Below are 22,863 nucleotides of genomic sequence, written 5' to 3' on the forward strand. Positions count from 1 at the left end.
TTGTTCTGACAAATTCTGTTATTATCGAATCCATTTCCCAGAGGCACAAAGAGAGCGGGATAAAGTAGACGAACCAAGACAACCCGGGTCTCATCTAAGAGCACTTCTGTGTTCACCTCTTAACGATGCGTTACGTCCTGTCTAGTCAGTAAATCTCATCTCAGTCTTTTATATATATATATATATTTTTTTTTTCATTTTAATTTTTTGGAGAGAGAGAGAGCGCGCATGTGCACGAGCCAGGGAAGGGCAGAGGGAGAGAGAGAGAGAGAGAGAATAGAGAATCCCAAGCGGGCTCCATGCCTGACAAGGGGCTCGATCTCATGACTGTGATCATGACCTTGGCCAAAATCAAGAGTTGGACATTCAACCCACTGAGCCACCCGGGCGCCCCAGTCATTATATTCTTTTGCAAATCAGCAGAGGTCTCACCTACATTCACATGCACCCAGATGAAATTTACCCCTAGTGTAGATTTCAGAGGAGACTGAGAGTGTTGTGCCTTCCGACCTTTCTTCAGTTAGCATTTCTCAGCTGGATAGATTCCCCCAAAGCCAGCACAGTGTACCGAAGTGACTACTTTAGGGTCGCTCAGATGAGGCCAACTACTTAGCACAAAGACTTCAGGAAATCCTGGAGGTCTTCCTGAAAGAACTCTTAAAGGTACCAACCACAAACCAGCCAAAAGTAAGTTACTTCTGCTGTGTGTGAAAGAACAGTGGATGCCCTAAGAGAGCGTGGATACAAATGAAATCCGCTGGCCGCAAACCCACGGGCCCCGTCCCCTGAGAATCGCCCACCAGTTGCTCTCTTCACGTGCCGTGGAGGAATTTCCAAAGCCCGTGTTGATTGCTGTTTCCAGGTTTGTCTTCCGGTAACGGTCTTGGTGTTGTTTGTGCAGATGAAGGCAGCGAAGTGGAAAGTGAAATGGACGAAGAACTGGACGACTCTTCGGAGCCCCAAGCCAAAAGGGAGAAAACCGAGCTGAACCAGGCGTTTCAAGTGGGTTGTATGCAGCCCGTTCTCGAGAGCGGCGTGCAGCCCAGTCTCCTGAATCCAATTCACAGCGAGCACATCGTCACAAGTAGTCAGACTATCAGACAGTGCAGCGCCACAGGAAATACCTACACTGCGGTCTAAAGAATATTAAAGCGTATTTTTCCAGCTAACGTTACCCCTGTTGATATATTGGGCTTAAGGTGAAATTTTAATAAGCCTGAAGGTCGACTGTTGTCAAATTCTATCTGTGCTGAACATTACCTTTTTGGAGTTGTGAAATGGAATGGATGTATGTATTTTGCCAGGTGTTTTTTTTGTTGTTGTTGTTGTTGTTTTTTTTAACGTAAAAAAAAAATCATTTGCCTCTTAATAATAAGTTGTTCTTTTTTTTCCCTTTAGTTTCAGGTGTCAAGAAGGATTTTTACCACACTTAATGCCAATGTGTTCGTTTTCTTATAATTAAAAAGTGATTTACATTTTTTTGTAGCTTAAAATATTTGATTGTTGATTGTTAGTCTTGGTGTATGATTTCACGTGTGAGTTTTTAATTAGATGCACTTCTGTGAAATATCAAAAGAAATGAATTCCTTTGATTTACACTGGAGGCATGCCCATTTGGCAGCAGATGCATTGAATTTGCTTTTGAAAGGTGCTTTTCATTGGACGGAACCACAAGACACGATTTCGGTAACTCTTTGGTACGGAGAGAGAATACAGAGCATTTTTATCATGGCGCTAGAGGGTTGGGAAGGTCATCTGTTTTTCTCCGGAGAAAAAACCTGGAGCTAGTGCATTTATCTGTTCAGAGTAAATGACAGACCTGCAAGAGATTATGCTAATATGTACATAATTTGTGTACATAATTATTAAACCCTATTAACGCAAGCTTCCGTTAAACATTGCATTTTAACCGTTATTTGCATACCGATTCCTCTGTTTAAAGACTACTGATTCTGTATTTGGGACCACTGCACAGACGCATTCTGCTGTTGAGCGGGGCTGTTATAGTTAGATACTGAAGCTGAAAAAAAAAATGACTTGACTTTTTTTGTGTTTCGTTTTGTTTCGTTTTGTTTTTAAGTGTACATGCTACTTATGCTGAACTGGACATACAGGAAACCATTCCATTTGGATGACTTTCTTTTATTCCAGGTCTTTTTCCTAATAGTAGTTCCCTCTGCTGCTATTATAAAAGAAAATTTATAGAACGCAAGGAATGTAGCAACCTGCATATCGTTATTTCCTTCAAATCTATTTCCTGGTTTCTAAAGGGTGTGGATTTTAAATTGTAAACACAACCTGAGGGGCAGTATAGCTGGCTCACCACACTGTTGCTTTATCCCCATTTCTGTAGGATTTGGATAGGTGGCTGGATGGACCAGTGCCATTGAAGAATGTACATCAGGGATCATCGTACCTCGGCTATTACATGGTGCCTTAAAACAGAACTGAAGTTAAGGTTTTAGTAAGGCTTATTTTGTTCATGTGAATTCCTCCGCAATCCATTTGACAAGGTGTGCCTGTCCCTTTCCGATTCCCGAAGTGAGGACAGGTTACGCGCTCTTCAAAGGAAATGTAGGGCGAACAAAGCAAAGCAAAAAGACGAAAACTCAATTCCCCTCTTGGAGTGACCGCGGACGTACTTTTTGTTCGTAGAGCTGACTATGACTCGATTACCCATCAGATTGCTTAAGGGCATGGAACAGCGGACTGGTTTTTAATTACCAACTTGTCACGTACCATCACATGTGTTTCAGACCGTTTGTATCTAGTTCTCATGTAAGAAAGTTGACGAAATAAGCAGGGACTTATCGAAGTGCATCTTGTCAGTCTAAATGTTTGTGTCTGCCTCTTGGTGTCTGTGTGTCCACGGCATACACACGTGCCCGCGGGCGGGAGTCAGCTGCAAAGTCAGGTGAGGTCCTAGACGGGACCCACCCCCCATCCATCCTTATGTTAATTTACGTGAAAGCCAAGGTTCTTTTAAACACTCGAGTTATTAACAACCGCCACACACACAAAAAACAAAAACAGGCACAGCCATTCATTTTAATCGTTTTTAGAAAGCTGATCAGCAAAAATAATACATAAACACATAAAGCCCCCCCCCCCCCAAAAAAAGGGAAAGCACACATGATTTACAGATTGTTAATGAGGCCTGTCTCAAACTCAAGATGTTTGTCTTTCCGGTTTTCCTGGGGTGGGCGAGAGGGCTTGGAAAGAGGGGGATGAGCCAGTCTGTAAAGTGAAAAATACCAAATGGCTCATCGGGTACCACGCGGTGTGTTTTCCCTCCGGTGGCCCGATTGCCTCACACTATTCACGTAACAAAGATCAACAGAGTTTCTGAAGTCAGCTTGAAACGTTTCAGATGTAATTTTGTATGACTCAACTCACGCATCTCTTTGGAAAGTCTTCACGAGCATTCGACCATCACCTCACCCAAGTATCACTTGAGTGGCCCTCCCCCTCATTCTTCTCCCCAAAAGAGGTGATGGGTTGGTACCATCACACGCACAAAAAAGGCAAACACACAGAACACCTTCACCACGAAAACCCCGCACGTCTAGCTCCTCGTGCGTTGGGGAACGTTTACAGGTGGAATTAGTTCGAACCACAAGACGAAAAAGAACCCCCCTCACTTCACCTCTCCTTTCTGAGACGCTTCTTCGCTTTCCTCTCCCCCGCCCACCAGCCCCAGAACTGTGTTCCATCTGTATCGGACCAAACGTTTTTGCTGCTTTCGTCTTGTTTCTTGGACGATTTTAAATGTATCTATTATCACTGTTTAACGTTGGGTATGTTTGTATCATTAGAGGGATCTGATCATAATGGGCAAAGTTCGATGGATGAAAGGTAGGGATTGGGGAGCCTCCAGGATTCAACATTTCTTCTAGGTGTTCGTGGTTTGCATGAACCATTCTCACTTTTCAGCCTGACTCGCTAAACACGTTCTGGGCTCCTTTGTGAACACGGGAGCATTCATCTGTGACAAGGGCAGATAGTTTTGACCAACAGACAAAAGCGCGTCTTCATTCTTTGCTACTTCTGGCGATCTGTCGTCCACAGTAAGATAGGACACACCCCTAGTCAGACACAGACATCTCAGCCAATCTTGACTTGGCCTTGTGAGGTATATTAGAAAACTCAGACCTCACCCTTTGTACGTCTGAGGAGAGTCGAACGATCCCAAGTATTGCTTTGATTTGACATTTCATTTTCTTTTCTCTCATTCATTGAAACTGTGACTTTTCTACGTAACCGTGACACTAAGACTCTCAGAGTAGATGTATTGACAAGTGACAAGTCTACACTTTAAGGACTTCTTGACATTTCTTGACGTTGTAATCAAACCACTAGTCATGGAAACTATCTACACAGACCAAGTGCTACACTTTCAGCGACGAAAACGTAAGGAAGGCATGTTGGCTGTTTTTAAGTTTTAGAAAAGATACTTCCGTATAAGAGGATTGCGTCTCGTGGGTATGGTTTGCCCTTCACACACATACTTTGAGAACCATACCGGGAAGATTTGCGTTTCATGAAGCCAGTGAACAATGGGGTGAAATGGGGGGACCATCTCCTCGGAACACAGGGCCCAACTTTAAAATTTTTCTTTGGATATCAAATGGCTGGTCACTTTTTCAGGATTCTCATCCAGACCATGTTTGGACTGACTACGTTAAGTCTTACTGCCTTTTCAGAAATCTGCTTTCCTTTTTGTGCTTTTTCTTGTACTGTATAGGACGGTTCACGCACCTCTCTTTAGATGGTGTACTTTAAAAAAACAAAAGCAAATTTGAGAAAATGGTTTTAACACTGCATACCTAAAATTAGTCGCGTGCAACGTTGACTGCCTTTGATTTGTAGTGGGTGAGTAAAAATGAACACGTTTCTCGTGGAATAACGCTGTCAGAGTCATCCGGGAATGACTACGGTTTCATTACTGTAATCATGAACCTTTTTACATGAATGCACTCTCTCGAAGTGCTAAACGTGATGCATTTTCAAATTGGAAAAAAATTCTTCAGATGATATATTTGAGATGTCTAAAACGATGCTGTGCTTGAGACATTAGTGTAAAAGGGGGAAAAAAAAATGAGTGTCACGGTGATGTTGGCCCTCCCTGGGCGGACACAAGTAGAAAGTAAACAACTTTGGCAAATCGCCTTCCTGTACGATTTGAGGCAGTAGTTATATACAGCAAATTGACCTTCGTTATAACCTTCTCTCCCCCAAATTCTTGGTGAGAAAACCACTCGCAAAAAAATCGAAATCCGAACTGACGATCTCTATGAATCACAGCAGAACATGGGGGAGAGGGGTTGACATGCAGTGCTATGAAAATTGGGCTTGTCACTCGATCAGATCAACCTCCATGTATATGGTTAGAACAAATCAATGAATGGAATCCTAGTATTTCTGCAAGTTTGGTGATTTAAAAAAAAAAAAAACTGGAATAGAAGCATTAATTCAGTGCTTAGTTCTAGTATTAGAAAACCCCTTTGATGTAATGCCTTGTATTAACCCTTTGAGCATTGTAAGATATACAATGGGGGACAAAAGCCTTTCAGATCATTTATTTAGAGTTAGACCGGTAAAATATACTCTATATCCAAATGTCTAATTATGCTGTTTTTTTAAAGGGGGGGAGGGGGAGGAAGAGAAAGTGTTTCCATGCTGAACACTTGCATTTTATATACAACTCTTAATTTTCTTCTTCAAGAGGGCTTGATATATTTATTCCCAAATATTCACTGCCATCTAAGTAAGTGTACTGTTTACAGAAAAAAAAAAAAAAAATCAACTTTTCTAGCATCACATCATGACTCTAGAAAAGGAGAACAGATACATGGGCCTGTAGACCTATGTCCTAACTGATCTCTGCACATCGAAAGTACCTAGATTGCCTTTAAAAGGTATGATAAAGAAAGGGTTACATTTCTTTCCTTTTTTGTTTTTTTCTTTCCCAAAACAAAACAAAAAGATCGCGTTAATTTAGCTTTAGGAAGTACAATTGTTAAGCGAAGCCTTAGGAAGAAATGAGTTCGAGTGGGTGAAGCAAAACTGAACTCTTCGGGGGCAGGTAAGCTATTTGGAGTTAGAGCTCTCATAAAACAGCATTTGGGACTTTCACACAGGGCCTATCTTTATCTGTGCTCCAAAACCTTTAACACTTTGTCAAAAACAGTAGACATAGATAGAATGGAGAGCGAAGCACTTGATTTTCAGCTCCTCTGTCGGGAGGGGCCGTGGCGACTGCTTCCGAGATCTGTAAATGCCAGTCCGCCTCTAGAGTTGCCGACCTCGTTCACGGGCCACTCTGCGTGCACTCGGTCCCCCCTTGTCCCCTGCGCGACGGAGCCTGAGAGCAGTGTCGTCTGCAGATGTGCGCGGCTGCCCCGGCCGGGCGCACGGCAGAGTGTGACCTATTCCGATGTCTGGTGAAGGGACATCCGTAGCTTAGTGCAAGTCTGCCGTGAACATTGCTTTTTTTAGACGGCGTAGGAAGTCAAACCATGCAAATTACTCATGTGTTAACATGCAATACTCAAAGGGTTTTAATTTAACTCTCTTCTTTTGGATTCTTCATGATGATTTACTGTAAATGCTTCTCAGTTTGCATGCTCTGATCATTGCTGCTAGTGATTTTATGTGCCAGTAGACCTGAGTTTAGTTTACCAATTTTACTTAAATAGTAAAAGCCACTTACAAAGTGACTGCCTAGGATTTCTTTTTTTCCTTTGTTTGGAGTAATCGGTAATCCGTCTTATTTTCAGAACTGTGTTTTGTCTCTTACTTGGTTCTGGTGTTTGATTCTTTTCACCCCCTCCCTTCTTTCCTTTGTTTTTTAAATAAATTACGATGTTGGGATTGGAAGCCCTGAGTAATGAAATCTTTGGTAAGAATTGTTGCGTAGGCTCAATAATGAGAACGACAAATCACTGTCAGAAGAATTTTGATTCCGGGGGAGGAAGGAAAAAAACAAAAACTCCCACTGACTGTTGATAACTGAGTAAATTTTTCCTTCAACGAATTAATAGTTTTGAACGAACGATTGCCTTGTTTTAACCTGCTAAACACAATTTTAAATGACCCAATAAAGGAGGTATTGAATTTTATTCATTTGAAAAGTATCTTTTGTACCAAAGCAAATTTTTTTCTCTACTCATCTCCATCATCAATTGGGACCCTATGGTGGTGACCAACGCGTTGTGAGTGCCTTGAGAAAACTTGGAAATTTGTGCCTGGGGTGGTAAACTTTTAATTAGGTTAATTGTAGTGCTTACCAATCAGTAATTCTACTATCACTCAGGGCTTTCGTACCTTCTAGGTAAAACTTCTTTCATTGTGTTTTTTTTTAAAATACTGTATTTTTTTTAAGTGCCATCATTTAAACTTCACTTAGTAAGTGGCAGATTACATTATTCAGTCCCACAAGCACAGAAACATAGTAACACTAGGAGATATTTGAACATTTATTTTACAATCGACTGAATATATTATGTAAATGAGGTAAGCAACTTTTGTAGAGATTGTATGTGTGAGATAATGTAATGTTCTTTTCCAGTTTTTGGACTACAGTTGAATAAACTTTTTAATTATTTAAAAACATCTTTACCGAATAACATGTGATGGTTTTTTGTATAATGTATTTGATTTTGTAAATACGTATTTCCTGATGTGATTTTTGTGAGAAATGCTAAATCTCTTAGTATATCATGTCCTCTCAAAATTGGCAGGAGCTAAATAATAGTTTGTGGGCGATTTGTATTGTGTACTGTACAATAACTGGGGAACTTTTATAATTATAAAAATATATATTAACTTTTAGTGTGTTGTTTAAACAAATGACTGGAACATACTAAAGATATTAGTAGGATTTTTCTGAATATTTCAGACTTGAACTCAGGCTAGCTTTCTTGTGTTTTTCAAAACAAAATGGTGTCTTGTCTTTTAAAATCAATAAATTTGTTTCCTTGTTACAAATACATTTGAAATGCCTTGATTTCCACCCCTCCACCCCCACCCCGCCCGCAAACGATTGCCACGAAGCTTGCCTGCCTCGTCTAGAAGGTAGCCTCTGTGTCATCGACTAGCTTAGAAACAAAATTAAGTTGTTTGCCGTTTTTGTGTCAAATGAAATTAGCAATATTTACACATGAACAGCGCAAAAAGAGAAAACAGAATTATAAGCCCAGCAGGGTACAAATCTTACCCTCAAAGAAAATTAGTGATTGAGTGCCATTTAATTTCAGAAGCTGTCAACATTTCCATTGTAAGTCCAGATTTTTGGATGTTCATAATGTGTTTGTTTTCTGTCACTTCACATTGATATTTGGCACCCAAGTTCCTTGCTTAGATTGAAAAAGCTTATCAAAATGCATCTTAACACGCTTAAAAAGATGCCCTACCCCCATTTTGTTCTCCTTTGGATTACACGGTTACATACAGAAAGAATTTATTCTTTTTAGGGTACATTACTGTGAGTTTTGACAGAGACAGGCATGTAACTGCCACCACACTCAAGTTTAAAACATTTTTTTCTCCCCTTGCAAACATTTTTTTAACCAGAGCGTGTGTGTGGATAGGGCCCCCTCCTGGAATATGAAATGCCCAATTTGTTTTGATTTTTTTTTTTTTAAAGATAGACAGGCAAGGGGCGCCCGAGGGGCTCAGTCAGTTGAGCATCTGACTCTTGAATTCAGCTCTCAGGTCATGATCCCAGGGTCATAAGATCGAGCTCCGCACGGAGCCTCAGCATGGAGCCTGCTTAAGATTCTCTCATCCTCTTTCTTTCCCTGCCTTTCTTCCTTTCTCTCTCTCTGTCAAAAAAAAAAAAAAAAGGAAAAGAGAGAAAGAAATGCAAGACACAAAACACTCTTTGGGAAATCAGCGTGATGTTTTCAAGTCATAGTACAAAGTTACTTCTAAACCAAAAATATTGACATCTTAGCCCACAGAAGCACGAAAATCATTCTGATATGGACATTTAATCCAGTAACACAGAAATGTACCAAATGACATTACTTAATAAGCACATGAGAGAAAGGCAGACAGAATTGTAGCCCGTGTGAGAGACACTACTACGCTAGGAAGAAAATGGATCTGACCCCTTTGGGCCTTTTTGTGTTGCATAAACACTTGTGAAATATTGGGAACTTTTGTGCTAAAAGTAGAGTTCCCAGTTTCTAGCCTTATTTTTGTACTTGGTTTCTCTCAAAACTCTGAGGTCTTTCAAATATATCCTGTAATTACTGCACGTCCTTTGGTTACAATATTCTTCCCACCAGAGGTCTTTTAATAGTTCTTCCTTCTCTTTTGGAACTTGGACATTTCAAGACTTGAACTCAGCCCGAGAAATATCACTGGTTTTCATTAGCGGATTCAATTCAACCCACCCAATATTTTCCTTCCATTATGGTCTAAAAGTAATGTGTGTAGAAATTTGCCATTCATCATTTGGCTGAAGCACAGATGATTTTCCATGGAACACCAAAATGAGTAACATGGCTGCCATATTGCAGAGGATGATATTTGAAATCAGGGGAAGGGAGGAGGAGGACACTCTGATTCTGGCCTGCTTCTTTCTGAAGCCACCTCTGGACCAGGAGGAGGAGTCTGCTTCCCCTTACAGGGACTGGATGTCCGAGCGCTTAGACTGATGGACCTTACGCATAGCTTAGACGTAGCTTCCCAATCCTGATGAGACCTGGTTTTCATTGCTTCCTGCTGGCCCTAAGATTAAAACGTATCCCACGTGTGCCTGGGCAGATGGGAAGCTGTGTCCAAGTTGTCCGAACGAAAATATATTTGGGATTAAAGTACATACGAGTTCACTGTTAGTGCAATTAAAAGGAAAAGGTTGTCAACCAGGATTCTTTTAAAGAGAACAGATCTCTTCTACTGTGTACAAGAAAAAGGGCTCCCAGAGGTTGAAAGCAAAAAAGAGGGAAAGAAAGAAAATGGAAACTCTATGGAATAATTAGTAATAAATCTGATAGAAGAGGTGAAACACCTGTACACTAAAAACTACAAAACATCTCTCAGGGGAACTCAAGACTTAAATAAATGAGAGATACACTGTGTTCAAGAAGCAGAAGACCCCAATATTGCTGAGATGTTAATTCTCCCCAGTTTAATGTATAGAGTCAACACAATCTAACCAGAATCCCAGCAAGCTTCTCATAGACCATGACAAGCTGATTTTATAATTCATATGGGAATGCAAAGGATGGAGTACAAGCTAAAACAGCTTTGAAAAAGAAGAACCAAGTTGGAGAACTACCCATACCCGAACGCAAGGCTCTTATACACTATGCGCATCAAGATAGTGCGATATCGGACTTGAAGCCGATCAATACGCTCTAGCACACAGATCAATGGAAAAGAATATTGAGTGTGGAAATGGAGCCACACATTTATGGACCACTGGGTTCTGACAAATGTACATAGGCAATCTGACGGAGAATCTTTCAAAAAGATACCATCGGTTTAAAAAAAAAAGTTTGATCACACCATATACAAAAAATGAACTCAAAAGGACCACAAACCTAAAGATAAAACCTAAAACTATAAACCTTTTAGAAGGTAACATCAGGAAACTCTTTGAGATCTTGGGTCAGGCAGGGCTATCTTAGCCATGACTCCAAGGATGATGCATACAAAAATCAAACTGATACATTAGACTTTATCAAAAATAAATTTTCTGCTCTTCCAAAGATGCAGCTTAAGAGAGTGAAAAAAATAATTCCGGGGAAGAGGTTTTCCTCGGGTCTCTCATTTTTCGGCATGTGTTTGGAGCAAACGCATTAACCACTTTTGTTCTGGACTGTGTTTTAAAGGATAGATCTAGCAAAAAGCGAGAAAGGCTCCCTCCGGGGCAGAGGGCACATTTGCTTCCTGACAGTGTAATAAAGAGTATCTTCTCCAGGGCAAAGTTTGGGCGGCCTTGCTACCAGCCCTCTTTAAAAGACTGGGGTCTCAGGTGCAACACAAACCCACCGTGTGCGCGGCAGTACCTGCCCGGGTCTTTCCACAACCCTCCTGGGTCCTGGGGGTAGAGGGTTGGGAGCTAAGGAAACAGGCAAATATGAGGCTCCAAAGTCCTTTCTCTCCAACCCCGGAGCCTTGTGTGTCCTGCCGATATCGTGGAAATCTGGGAAGGCTAATATCTTGGACATCTTAGAAGGCTCACATGTTACTTTGCCGGCGGGAAAAAAACATCAGACCCTTCACAGCCCCTGACGCCACAGACTTGGGAGAAAATATTTACAAAGCATACGTCTGGTAAAGGACTTGTATCCAAAAGATGTAAAGAGCTCTCCAAACTCAAGGTGTTGAACCCGTGTGTGTGTAGAGCACTCACCACTTTTAACACTAACTACGTATTTGGAAGGATATTTACTTAATGTCTGTCTCCCTTGATAATCCCAAACTTCATCATTTCAGGGGCCTCTCTGTCTTTAATGCGATGCCTGCCTCTCTTGTGTGCCCTGGGGGTGGTGGCTGTCTTTCTCCACTGGTTACAGTCCTGGGGGACTCTTGAGCCTCTGCCCTGCTGGCCGCCAGATCCGTGGCACTTCGAGGTGCCCTGGTGGCAACCTTAAAATTCAGGGTTGCCAGGCAAGGGTACAGGCTCCCTCCTGGGTGACAGTGGCCAGCTGCAGCCCCCCCCCCCCACACACACACACAGGGCCCCCAAGGAGTGTCCCAAACCAGAGGCGTGCCCCTCAGGCCAGAGCTCCTGGACAAGCATCTCTCCCCAAAGGACTGGGGTGTGTGTTAGTCCGCTGTCGCATGCAGTGCCCTGGGGGACGGGGAGGGGGGACGGCTGCCAAGAACTGTCTCTCTGATCGTCAAGGTCCCACAGACCTAGGAATGCAAGCCCTTCCCGGCCTGCTGAGCCAGGATCAAGGGCATCACCCCTTGGGCAGCGGCTTCAGGCGCTGAGGCACCAGACGCGAGAGAGAAAGCTCCCTCCGGGGGAGGGCGTGAGGCCGGCACCTGCTGGCAGAAGGACCGCACGACCGACCGTGGTAGAAACAAAGATGGCGGCCTCCAGTCCCGTCGCTGCAGGTGCAGAGAGCGCCCGGGCCTGAGACGTGCGTGGTCAACCCGATGGCTCCGCAGGCCGACACGCTTTACTAGAAGCAGAGGAGCCTTTCTCACGCCAAGCCTGGACGGGATGGGGGGCCGCTGCGCTGAGCCCCGGGCTGGTAAGTCCACCGGCCAGTCCTTAAGGAGCAGGTCTCCAAGACACGAGCCCCGTATGGGTTTCCAAATGTTTTAGCTATCCGGGGGGAGGGGGGGCTCACCTCTTAGGTGCAGGTGGTTAAAGTCGGGGTTCCCGATGTGGGGTATGACCCCCTGGCTCCCCAGGGACAAGGGCTGGGTTTCCACTTCCCGCCTGGTGCTCCTCCCTGAGCCAGGGGTGAGGTTCACGGCCAGGCCGTGGCCCAGCCTCTCCTCCCGGCTTCCATGTGGCGTCCCTCTCGGCGGGTGGAGCTGTAGGAGTTGCTCAGCCAGGCTTTAGGGGTTTTGTTCCCCCCGACCTGCCAGGGGAAGCTTCCATAGGAGCTGGCGTTCCCCTGTGTCTGTGGGAGGGAGGTGAGCTCAGACTCTTCCCAGCTGCCATCTTGGCCCTGAAGCCCAGAGACCTTTCGGTCCGGATCACTACAGAATTCCCATGAGCTCGGCCCTTTGCACGCCATTCCGTCAACAAATATTTGTGGCATGAATTAAGAAACCGGTAGTAAGGTTATGCCTAATGATTATACGATTTAAGGTTGATATTGTTTCCGCTCTTACGAATAATTCTTAATGATGCACCTTGAACATGGGCATTTATTTTGATTTTCCCATACACATATATTCTCTACACGTGTTTCTAGAAGCCAAGTTTGGGGGCTCATACGTGGCAAAAATGTTTCGGAGCACCTTGCGAAACTCTACTGTGAATGCTTAAACCAGTTTCTAATTCCTTTAGTAGCTCTGAATCCAATCGCTAGAAAACAATTAACTGGAGGAAAAAAAAGTTGTAAAAGGGACGCAGGCAGGTGGAGTCTGGAGTCAGAGGACCCAGAGGGGCTCCCGCAGATTCAGCCTGGAGGGTCCTTGGCTTCATGCAGGATGGGAATCGAACGTGAACCATCAGGAGGTGAGAGCAGAGTTTATTGAAAATATATAAAAAGCAACACAGCATCTGGGACACTTGGAAGGGAAAAAGATAGGGTTCTGTCTTTATTCGGGGTCTGGGGTTTTTACTGACAGTTGTGGTGTGACGGACGTGTCCTCTCAGGCATCCAGGAACCGGTCAGAACAACAAGGTCCAGGTGTCGATCATAAGTCACTTATTCCCTGACCCGGAGTCTCAGGGTCAAGATGTCCAGCACCTGTGGTCTGGAATACACCTGTGATCGTGGCCTCCCTTCATTCTCACCTGGTCCTTCATTAGATGTTATCTGTTCTCGAGAATTCCTTGTCCCTTACAAGGAGGTTCCACACTGTCTGCATTCTGAGGCACCTGTCGGGTGGGGCAGGGTGCAGGTCCTAGCAAGGATAGAAGCCGGGTAAGAAGCAAAGGAAAAAGCAACAAAAAAAAAGAAAACAGCTTTTTCTCTCCTGGGGTCCCTTCAGTTTCCCTGTCTCAAAAGCAATTTAATGTTTATTTATTTTTGAGAGAGAGAGAGAGACAGAGCGTAAGCAGGGGAGGGGCAGAGAGAGAGAGGGAGACGCAGAATCCGAAGCAGGCTCCAGGCTCTGAGCTGTCAGCACAGGGCCCCATGCGGGGCTTGAGCTCTCTAACCGCGAGATCACGACCTGAGCCGAAGTCGGACGCTTAGCCGACTGAGCCACCCAGGTGCCCCTCAAAAGCAATTTACATTTGACCTAGGACCGCTTGTCATTTTACAGGCAGAGAAATGGACACTTGAAAATATCCCCAATAATCTGGCAAAACGATTACTCAGCAAAATGATAATTGATTATTAGGAGCGTTCTTGAACAATTGCTGTATTAATTGTATAGGCACTTCGGTATTATGTCCCAAGTAATTATTCTTAAATTAACCATGGAATATGAATTGGAAATACAATGCTAAGCAGTTACATTACCATATTATTGCAACTCTGTCATTTTAATTGTAGCCCATTAAACATACCTGCATATTCTCAGAACAGCTCATTATGTCTGTTAAGGGGACTGTTCCTTAAAGTATGAAAAAAAATTTTTTTAAGTCCTCTGCTGCGAAAGATGACTCATAATCTCACCAAACTGAAAACAACCCGTTTCCTTCAAATGAAAGAAGAAGGAAATTACAGGCTACTCGTATAACGAAAAACCACGCGTTAGTAAATTAAAGCAAATATAAGCCACAACACGGTAAACCTCACAAACATGACATGCGGGGGGGGGGGGGGGGAAGCCAAACATGGAGGAAAATATGTTACATTTTTTCTGTTTAAGTTCAAAAGCAGGAAGAAGCATATTGTAATACATTGTTTACCTTTGGAGAGGAGAAAACATTTGCAATTGAGAAAAAGCCCAAGGCTTTTGGAGGCTAACAACATTTGCTTTCTTGATCCGTGTAGTGGTGATCTGCACATTTGTTTGAGAGAATTTACAGAGCTGATGAAAACACACACACACACACACACACACACACCCGTTAAAACTAGTCTGGGTCTAGATCAACTGGTGAGCAGAGCATCGTGACTTAAAATCTCAAATCGCCCCAACGGTTTTCTAAACCTCCTGGGAAGCACTTGACTTCTTAATTAATGATGTCTTACGCATTCGTATCGAAAGGCACCCCAAATGCAGCTACACTTTTAACCCCATTATTTAATGATGTCTTGAACCAGCAGCAGCCCTGAAACGTTCCTGCTTCAGTGCTCACGAGTGAATACTGCCAACCTGATTTCTTGTATCTTATCACTAAAGGATCTATTTGCTGATCAGATCTATTTGATCTGAGCGAACAAAGCAATCCCAAGAATCTTCTTTTTTTAAAACTCTCTGAGTGCCTGGTCAGTTAACGGCAAAGGATACCGTCTGTGACAGGAAATTTTGGAAAGCCTCCCAGATTTACAAGCGGTCCCTATGCGGTGGAAGTGTTTCTCACTGGTCTGGGGGGTCCAATGGTTTTGCCCTTTGCCCGAATGGCTATGCAGACCATTAGCATCCACAGACAGGTGCTGTGTGTGAGACGAGCACCCGGGCGAGCTTTAGAAATCGGAGGCCTCGGCGTCATGTCTTGTCTCGACAGCAAACGAAGACCACAGACTATGTCCAGGGGAAGCCCTGAAATCAGCAGATGTTTTGGGCAGGAAATCACCCTGTTTGCCCCGCAGAAATAGAATGGCTTACCTGCTGGGTAGGTATGCTCTCACTGCGCGATGCCCCATCCCGGACGGTTAAACTTGGGATGCCGTGTGGCCGTCCTGGATGATTTGCAGAATTCCAAAGGCCGCACAGCTCAGGACCAGTGAAACAGCGACAGTCACACTCTTGCCTAGAAGCGCTTTGCTCAGCAGTGTCATACGCATGAAGAGAGCTAGAGAGGGACTCTCCCAGGGCTTGTCCACCCCACTCCTCTAGGTGTCCCTGACCTTGCTGGTTCTCAGTGATGGGGCCCCTGGGGGTGTCCATACTGACTGTCTGCCCTCCCTTTTGATCCCACTGCTCAACTTCTGGCTTTTATTCAACTGTGTATTCTGGCACTAGAATGTTTCCATATATATATATTTTTTTAATGTGTATTTATTATTGAGAGAGAGAGAGAGAGAGAGAGAGAGAGAGAGAGGCAGAGCATGAGTGGGAGAGGCGCAGAGAGAGAGCAAGACACAGAATCGGAAGCAGGCTCCAGGCTCTGAGCTGTCAGCACAGAGCCCGACACGGGGCTCGAAGCCACGAACCACAAGATCATGACCTCAGCCGAGGTCGGACGCTTAACTGACTGAGCCACCCAGGCGCCCCCATATATGTTTTAGAGGCCCAATTTCTTTCTTTTTTTTTTTTTTTAATTTTTTTTTTTCAACATTTATTTATTTTTGGGACAGAGAGAGACAGAGCATGAACGGGGGAGGGGCAGAGAGAGAGGGAGACACAGAATCGGAAACAGGCTCCAGGCTCCGAGCCGTCAGCCCAGAGCCTGACGCGGGGCTCGAACTCACGGACCGCGAGATCGTGACCTGGCTGAAGTCGGACGCTTAACCGACTGCGCCACCCAGGCGCCCCTAGAGGCCCAATTTCTTGATAATACTCTGTAGATATTTCAGTCCTAACATCTGCTTTTACAGGGTGGCTTCTGGGGGAGAATATACCTGTGAGTCATGCTCTGCTGGGAGAACCTAGAATATTCTAGAGCACCACCATCCATCATCTGCTTTTCTGTGGAGTAACGGAGCTCGCCTGGGTGTGGTCCAAGGAGGATTCATTAGGAGTTAGGGAAACTGGACCCTTTTTCATAAAATAGCAAAGCAAAATCCAACGGATGTGTATGAAGTAAAAACAGCCCTTCCTCCCAAACGAATTCTCCTTTCAAACGGTAACAGCCATTCAGTTGACTGCTAACCACAGAAGGGGAGCTGGAAATGGAGACTTTAAAAAATACTTTGGGGACAGAGTTGAGTTTCTGGGTCGTGTGTGCCCGACGCGAAAACTCCTAGGTCCGAGCGGTGAGTCGATGCTCCTGGCCCCGGCACATCCTCTCTCTCAGATTCAGCACATTCCAAAATTTTCATTCTTTTTAGTTCAGAGCTCGGATTTACCGGGAGCTGAATCCGTTACGTTATTTTGTCTGTGGCTTCCAGGCCAGTACGTGTCAGGGGCCCCGGCCCCCTGGGCCCTCTGATGTTCTCGCTCAGGACTGAAGGACCGGCAGGAGGCGCTGGCAGCGAGGGGGCCCGTCACCATCCTGCCGTCCCGGTGACCCTAGTGCCCTGGCCTGTCCGTGCTCCCTGGGAGCAGCTCGGTCGTGGGCTTACGAGCACGTTGCTGTTTACATTCGACTTCACAATTCTTGTCTTTCAAGCTAAGAATGGATTTGAAAACACAGGTTCAGGGGAACCAACCTCTGTTTTAAAACCCCACCCCACGCAAGTGGAGATAAAAATAGGAAATGTGTGGAAAGCAGGACTCACAGTCCCTTGGACGTGGTGTTACACACCGGACTGATTCGTGCAGCAAAATCCCCGAGGAATCAAAGTGCCGAACCCGGTAGCTCTCGGAGGAGGGAGGGTAGTGTGTCTGGATGGGAAATTTATTCCAGAAGGCGCCTGGCAGCTCCTTAGCTCCGGGTGACGAAGCCAGAGCCAAAAGCCCTGGGGAGAAGTGTACGCTCGGTAATTGAATTGAATTGATCAACCTCCGGCCCTCCTTTCGGAGGCGGGATGTTTCTGCTCTGAAAGGAGCAAACACCGTGAAATCTGGGTGTTCTTCGTGACGGGTGGCCAGTGCCCCTCGGCATGGAAGACGCAGGCGGGGCTGGACAGACGGACGCCGCATGCGATGTAGACAAGAGACCAAGAAGCCTCGGAACCCGGCTGGCCGTGATAGAATGGTCCGAGAGTCTTGAGAAGACGCTGCCCGTGTGTTTCGCGGTGGGTGACATATATTGACTCCTTGAGTGATGCCCAGGCCCCTGTAGGATCGTTGCCATGATTGAGCCCTGTTTTATGGAGATAATAAATATTTGTCGAGTGAAATTGCGAACACCTGTTCCGTGTAACCGCTGGCCACCTGAGGTCGCACGAGGGCACGCGCCTCGTCGTGTGGGCATTCTGTCAACGGCTCTCCAAGGTCCATCCTCGCACCATGTGCTGGTCTGAAGCAGTCAGCCCCATCTGTCTGTCTGTGCCCAGGACGGGGCGGGCCGAGGGCAGGCAAACACCCCCGACGGATCTCGCTGGGAGGCTGAGCACCGTCGGATTATCGTTGCGGAAGAGTGAAGGGTTTGAGTTTCCCAGCGGCCTGTCTTCCGATCCGGCCACGCCGTCTGCTAACTATGTGACCAGGAAGGTCACTTTTCTGAAGGGCAGTTTCATCATTTGTAAAATCAAGCTACGAACGGGACCCACAGCACAGTGGTGTGTGAGGATTAAATGAGCTAACACACGAGTTCAGGCCCCCCCTCCCGGTGAACTCTATCGGAGGCCGGGCGTGGGGGGACCCGCTTGTGGGGGGTCTGCAGCCCTCTCCCACTGTCCCCGTGGCAGCTCAGGGGGATAGGCTTGGTCGGTCCTGGCTATAATTACGCTGGAGGGGAATGATTTTTCCCTGGGATTCCAGTCTTGCCTTCTGGACTGCTAGGAAAGCAAATAAGGAACTCTTTTGAAGGGCCTCTCAGGTGCGGTACAGGAACTCAAATACTAACTTCTGTCTTTCTTCTCTATACGTATTTCCCAGATATGTTTTCTTTTAGTAATGCTGCTCCGTCACTCCCCCTATCTTGTTTTTTAAATTTGTTTCTGGAATGCTTGGTAGACTTAACCAATGAAGCCGCCTGGACCTAGAGTTTCCTTTCAAGGAAGATCTTATTTTATTTTTTTATTTTTCTTCTTTTTTAAAGTTTATTAATTTATTTGAGAGAGAGAGAGAGCCAGAGAGAGAGAGCACACATGTGGAAGGGGCATAGAGAGGGAGGGAGAGAGACAATCCCCAGCAGGCTCTGCACCATCAGCGTGGAACCCGACGTGGGGCTCAAACTCGTGAACTGTGAGATCGTGACCGGGCGCTTAACTGACTGAGCCACCCAGATGCCCCCATTCTTTTGGGGGAGATTTTAAATGACTGGCTCAATTTATTTAATGGTTATGTTATGACTCAGGGTTTTAATTCTTTTGTAAATCGCTTTTGGTAAGTTTTTTGTTTTTGTTTTTTTTCAGGAAATTTTCCATTTTGTCTAAGTCTTTCACTCTCTTGGCATAAAGATATTCAGGGACATTTTGATATGTGTGTGTGGTCATTCCTTTCTAAACATTGTTTAGTTTATGATCATTTCCTGATTAACCCATGGACAGCTTGGAGGTCTGCGTCATATTTTCCCCAGGTACGAGCTTTTTCTGGTTGTCATGTTGCGATTGCTTTTCCCTTCATTACATTGCTGTCAGTGAATAATTCTTGTAGGATTTCCATCTTTCGAGACTTGCGTAGGTTTACTTTGTGACCTGGTACGTAGTCGGTTTCCCCCAGTAGCGTGCATGCCGTCAAAAATGTGTGGTAGTCAGCAATGCACACAGATTTTGCTCTTTGCTCAAGTTGGTAGCTGATCGTTTGTGTTTTCAGTATCCGTCCTGGCACGTTTTGTCTGCTGGTTCTGTAAGGGACTCAAGTGAATTTTCATCCCTCCCTCCGATTGTCAATTTCCCCTTACAGTTATTCTATGATTATTTAATGAATTAATTTATAGGCAATGTTGTTCTGCATGCAGCCACTTGCAATCATTTTCTCCGCTTTGGGGACTGGGTCTTTCACCGTCACGAAGTGACCGCGCATCTTCCGTGCGCCATTTTGCTCGGGAATCTTTCTGGTCTGAAATTGATGTAGATACACCAGTGTTTTGGGGCTTACCCTTTTGTCATCATTTTACCTCCTACTTTTACATATTTTAATGTTTTAGATGTTTTTCTCGTAAATAGATTAAAGTTGGAGTTTTCGGACACAGCGTTTTTCCTGCCGGCTGGAGCATGGGGACTATTTCCAGTTGGTACAATTGCTGACTTCATTAGGTTTCCTCCACCATCTTATTTGACCCTTATATTTGCCCTCCCCATCCTGTGTTTTTTCTCTTGGTTTGTCCCTTCAGTTGGACTGGCTCATTTCTGTCATTCCATTTTCCTTTCTGCTGGTTAAGAAAGTTATGTACTCTTTTGCTATTCTTTTATTGGTTCTTGAAAGAAATAGTATGTATTATAGCACATGATATGATATGTAATATACGTTATTTGGTGTTTTAAGTTTACTTATTTACTTTGAGAGAAGAGAGAGAGAAAGCAGGGGAGGGGCAGAGAGAGGGGGGAGGGAGGACCCCAAGCAGGGTACGCACTGTCAGCACAGAGCCTGATGTGGGGCTTGATCCCATGAACCACGAGATGATGACCTGAGTGGAAATCAAGAGACAGACACTTAACCAACTGAACCACTGAGGCACTTTTATATATTATTATTATTATATACATAGAGTCAAGATTTAAAAAGTGTCAATACTTGTACTTGCTTCCTAGATAGCACATGGGCCTTAGAACAATTTAACTCCACTCGTTACCTTCAAAACTATATGTTACAATTGATATATTAGTGTATTGTAATTTTGCTTGTAAAAGAAAACCATGATTCGTAATTATTATTGTATCATTCAGGAAATGTTTGTTCAAATTTATCCCTTATATGTACTTCCTTTGTTTTTTCGAAAGTCATAGTTTACCTCTCTCGACGATTCCAGAATCGTTCTCCACCTATACAACATAGTCAACTTCAGAGAAAAACTTCAGAGAAAAACTCTACATATATGTTTACTATCAAACATCCAGGTCAAGGGTAGAGAACCATGAAGCTGATTCCTGGACTGTATGTGTCATGGGAGGAACAAAAACCCGTTTCTAACAGGTGGTTTCCTTAGATATAACGAGTGTCAAATCTACAGGGTTAATGTGGTGGGATAAAGAGGAAAATGTTTGCCAGCATGCCTGGCAAGATGGCGGCCAAATGTCAAGTCATGGCCCTCCGCCTGCCATTTGCACGTTATGTGTACTGGGCAAGCTTTTGCCTTCCCATCTTCCTCACCAGTAGTGAGGGCTGTTTCTCACATTACTTCAGCTGAAAATACTCAGTATGTCAAGGTACCTTACCTTGGCACAGTCTGAACCCCATCACCATCTTTAGAAGCAAGGGGAAAACTGGGCCCTATTCCACCACTGTGGCTTCTAGAAGGCACTTTCCTGATGCTGAGCCTCAAGGGGATCCGCAAGCACAAAAGGTCTACACAGACCAGGAGAGCTCTGCCCTAGCTGCAGATGAGAGGGACAGGCAGGAGACAGGTCAGTGCCATAATCTGTAAGGAGAAGATGTTAGAATCTTCAGCTCTTTACATAGCGGCCGGTCCTACAGAGCATAACACGGTCATCGAGACGACCGTTCTGGGGCCGGCTGGGTGGCTCAGTCCGTTGGGTGTCTGACTCCAGCTCAGGTCATGAGCTCATGGTTTGTGCGTTCAAGCCCCAAACTGGGCTCTGCGCTGACAGCACAGAGACTGCTTGAGATTCTCTCTCTCCCCCTCTCTCTCTCTCCTTCCCCTGCTCTCTCTCTCTCTCAAAAATAAATAAACATTAAAATAATGTTTTAAAAAGATAGCGGTTCCAGACTTGTATAGTTGGGGTACCTTTAGGTCTTTTTCTGGGTCCACATCGGGTGTCTGATCTCATTCCAGGTGTGATGCATAAGAGGGAAAATGGATGCGAACTTGGCCGTGTGTATCAGTGCTTCCCCAGACACAGGGACCTCACAAGTTCCAAATGATACTCATATCAACAAAAGAGCTGATAAGCCAAAGAGAGACCCCTGCAAACAAGGCCATTCTCCTGGCCGCTGTGGGAGTAAGGCATCACCATGGGAAGAGACCAGCTGGGGAAAGTGATATGGGGAGACAAAGGACCGTTTGATCCTGTGCTCTTATTCCAGAACCACTCCATCTATTTTTTTTTGGCTGTGGTTTCCAAAGGAACAGCATTTCTGATACAGAGTCAAGGACTAAAGTAGGCACGGAAGCAATGATTGCCATTGTTTCTCAACAAGAGTGTGGCCATCTTGGGTTCTGGCCTGAACAGAAGCTGTAAAGGCTGTTTTTCACCTGCCTCTTTCATTTAGCAATATAACTTGACTATTTCTCTCTTGCCCTCTAACATTCTTCTTTAAAACTTCTTTTACAAAATAATGTAAACATTAAAGACTGGTGTGAGGGTTCTCTTAGTTACTGGCCAATATTTTTTAGCAAGCTGGGTGGTGGGTGTTTCAACGTCTGTTTTATTTTAGTATTATTTAAACTTTACTCATATGTAGGAAATGTGTATGTGTATTCTTAGGGTCTTTTTAAAAAAGTTCTATTAACTTTTGAGAGAGAGAAAGTGTAAGCGGGGTAGGGGCAGAGAGAGGGGAAAGAATCCCAGGGAGGCTCCACCCTGTCAGCACAGAGCCTGACATGGGGCTCAAACTCACCAACTGTGAGATCATGACCTGAGCCAAAATCAGGAGTCGGACGCTTAACCAACTGAGCCACCCAGGCGCCCCTCTTCTTAGTGTCTTTTAAATTATAAGCGCTAATCCTGTGGACGTTAAGATTTGTCATGGAACCTATTCCCCTGATACTGTCTGGGACACTATGACTGTCACCCACCTTCAGTCTCCACTCAGATGTCATCAGAGAAGCCATCTAGTGTTACTGGCATTCCCCATCTCCCTCACACTGTTTCATTTATCCCATAGTACTTCGTACATCCATATTCTGTATTGTTTATTTGTTTATTGACTACTTCCTCCACTGTAAGCATCAGTGGGTCAAGGAATTTGGACTTGTTTTTTAGAGAGGGTGAAGGAGAGCACACACACGTGAGCAGGGGAGGGGCAGAGGAATAGGGAGAAGGAGACTCTTAAGCAGGTTCCGCATCCAGCGCGGAGCCTGACACGGGGTTCAATCTTAAGACTTTGAGATCATGACTTGAGTAGAAATCAAGAGTCGGACGCTTGACTGACTGAGCCACCAGGTGCCCAAGTAATTTGGCCTTTCGTAAAGGCCCATATATCACTGCAGAACAGTGAGTGAATGCGTGAACGATCTGAGTAGTCATGGAACCTAGCTGGTCCTAGAGT

General features: G+C 44.7%; 1 protein-coding gene and 1 pseudogene across 3 annotated transcripts in view; one reads left to right on the forward strand and one right to left on the reverse strand.

Annotated features, from left to right (window-relative positions):
- The window catches only part of RFX3 (regulatory factor X3), a 295,133-nt gene extending 288,148 nt beyond the window's left edge, over positions 1 to 6,985 (forward strand). For all 3 annotated transcript variants that reach the window (XM_030294372.1, XM_030294370.1, XM_032595640.1), the window contains one exon: positions 902 to 6,985. In XM_030294372.1, coding sequence (XP_030150232.1) covers positions 902 to 1,140 — 239 coding nt within the window. In that variant the 3' untranslated portion in view covers positions 1,141 to 6,985. The remainder of the gene's footprint in view (positions 1 to 901) is intronic.
- A 14,100-nt stretch (positions 6,986 to 21,085) lies between these two features.
- LOC115498961 lies at positions 21,086 to 21,803 on the reverse strand (annotated as a pseudogene).
- Positions 21,804 to 22,863: the final 1,060 nt, after the last annotated feature.

Source organism: Lynx canadensis, chromosome D4 (assembly GCF_007474595.2).
Source record: "Lynx canadensis isolate LIC74 chromosome D4, mLynCan4.pri.v2, whole genome shotgun sequence".
NCBI lineage: Eukaryota > Metazoa > Chordata > Mammalia > Carnivora > Felidae > Lynx > Lynx canadensis.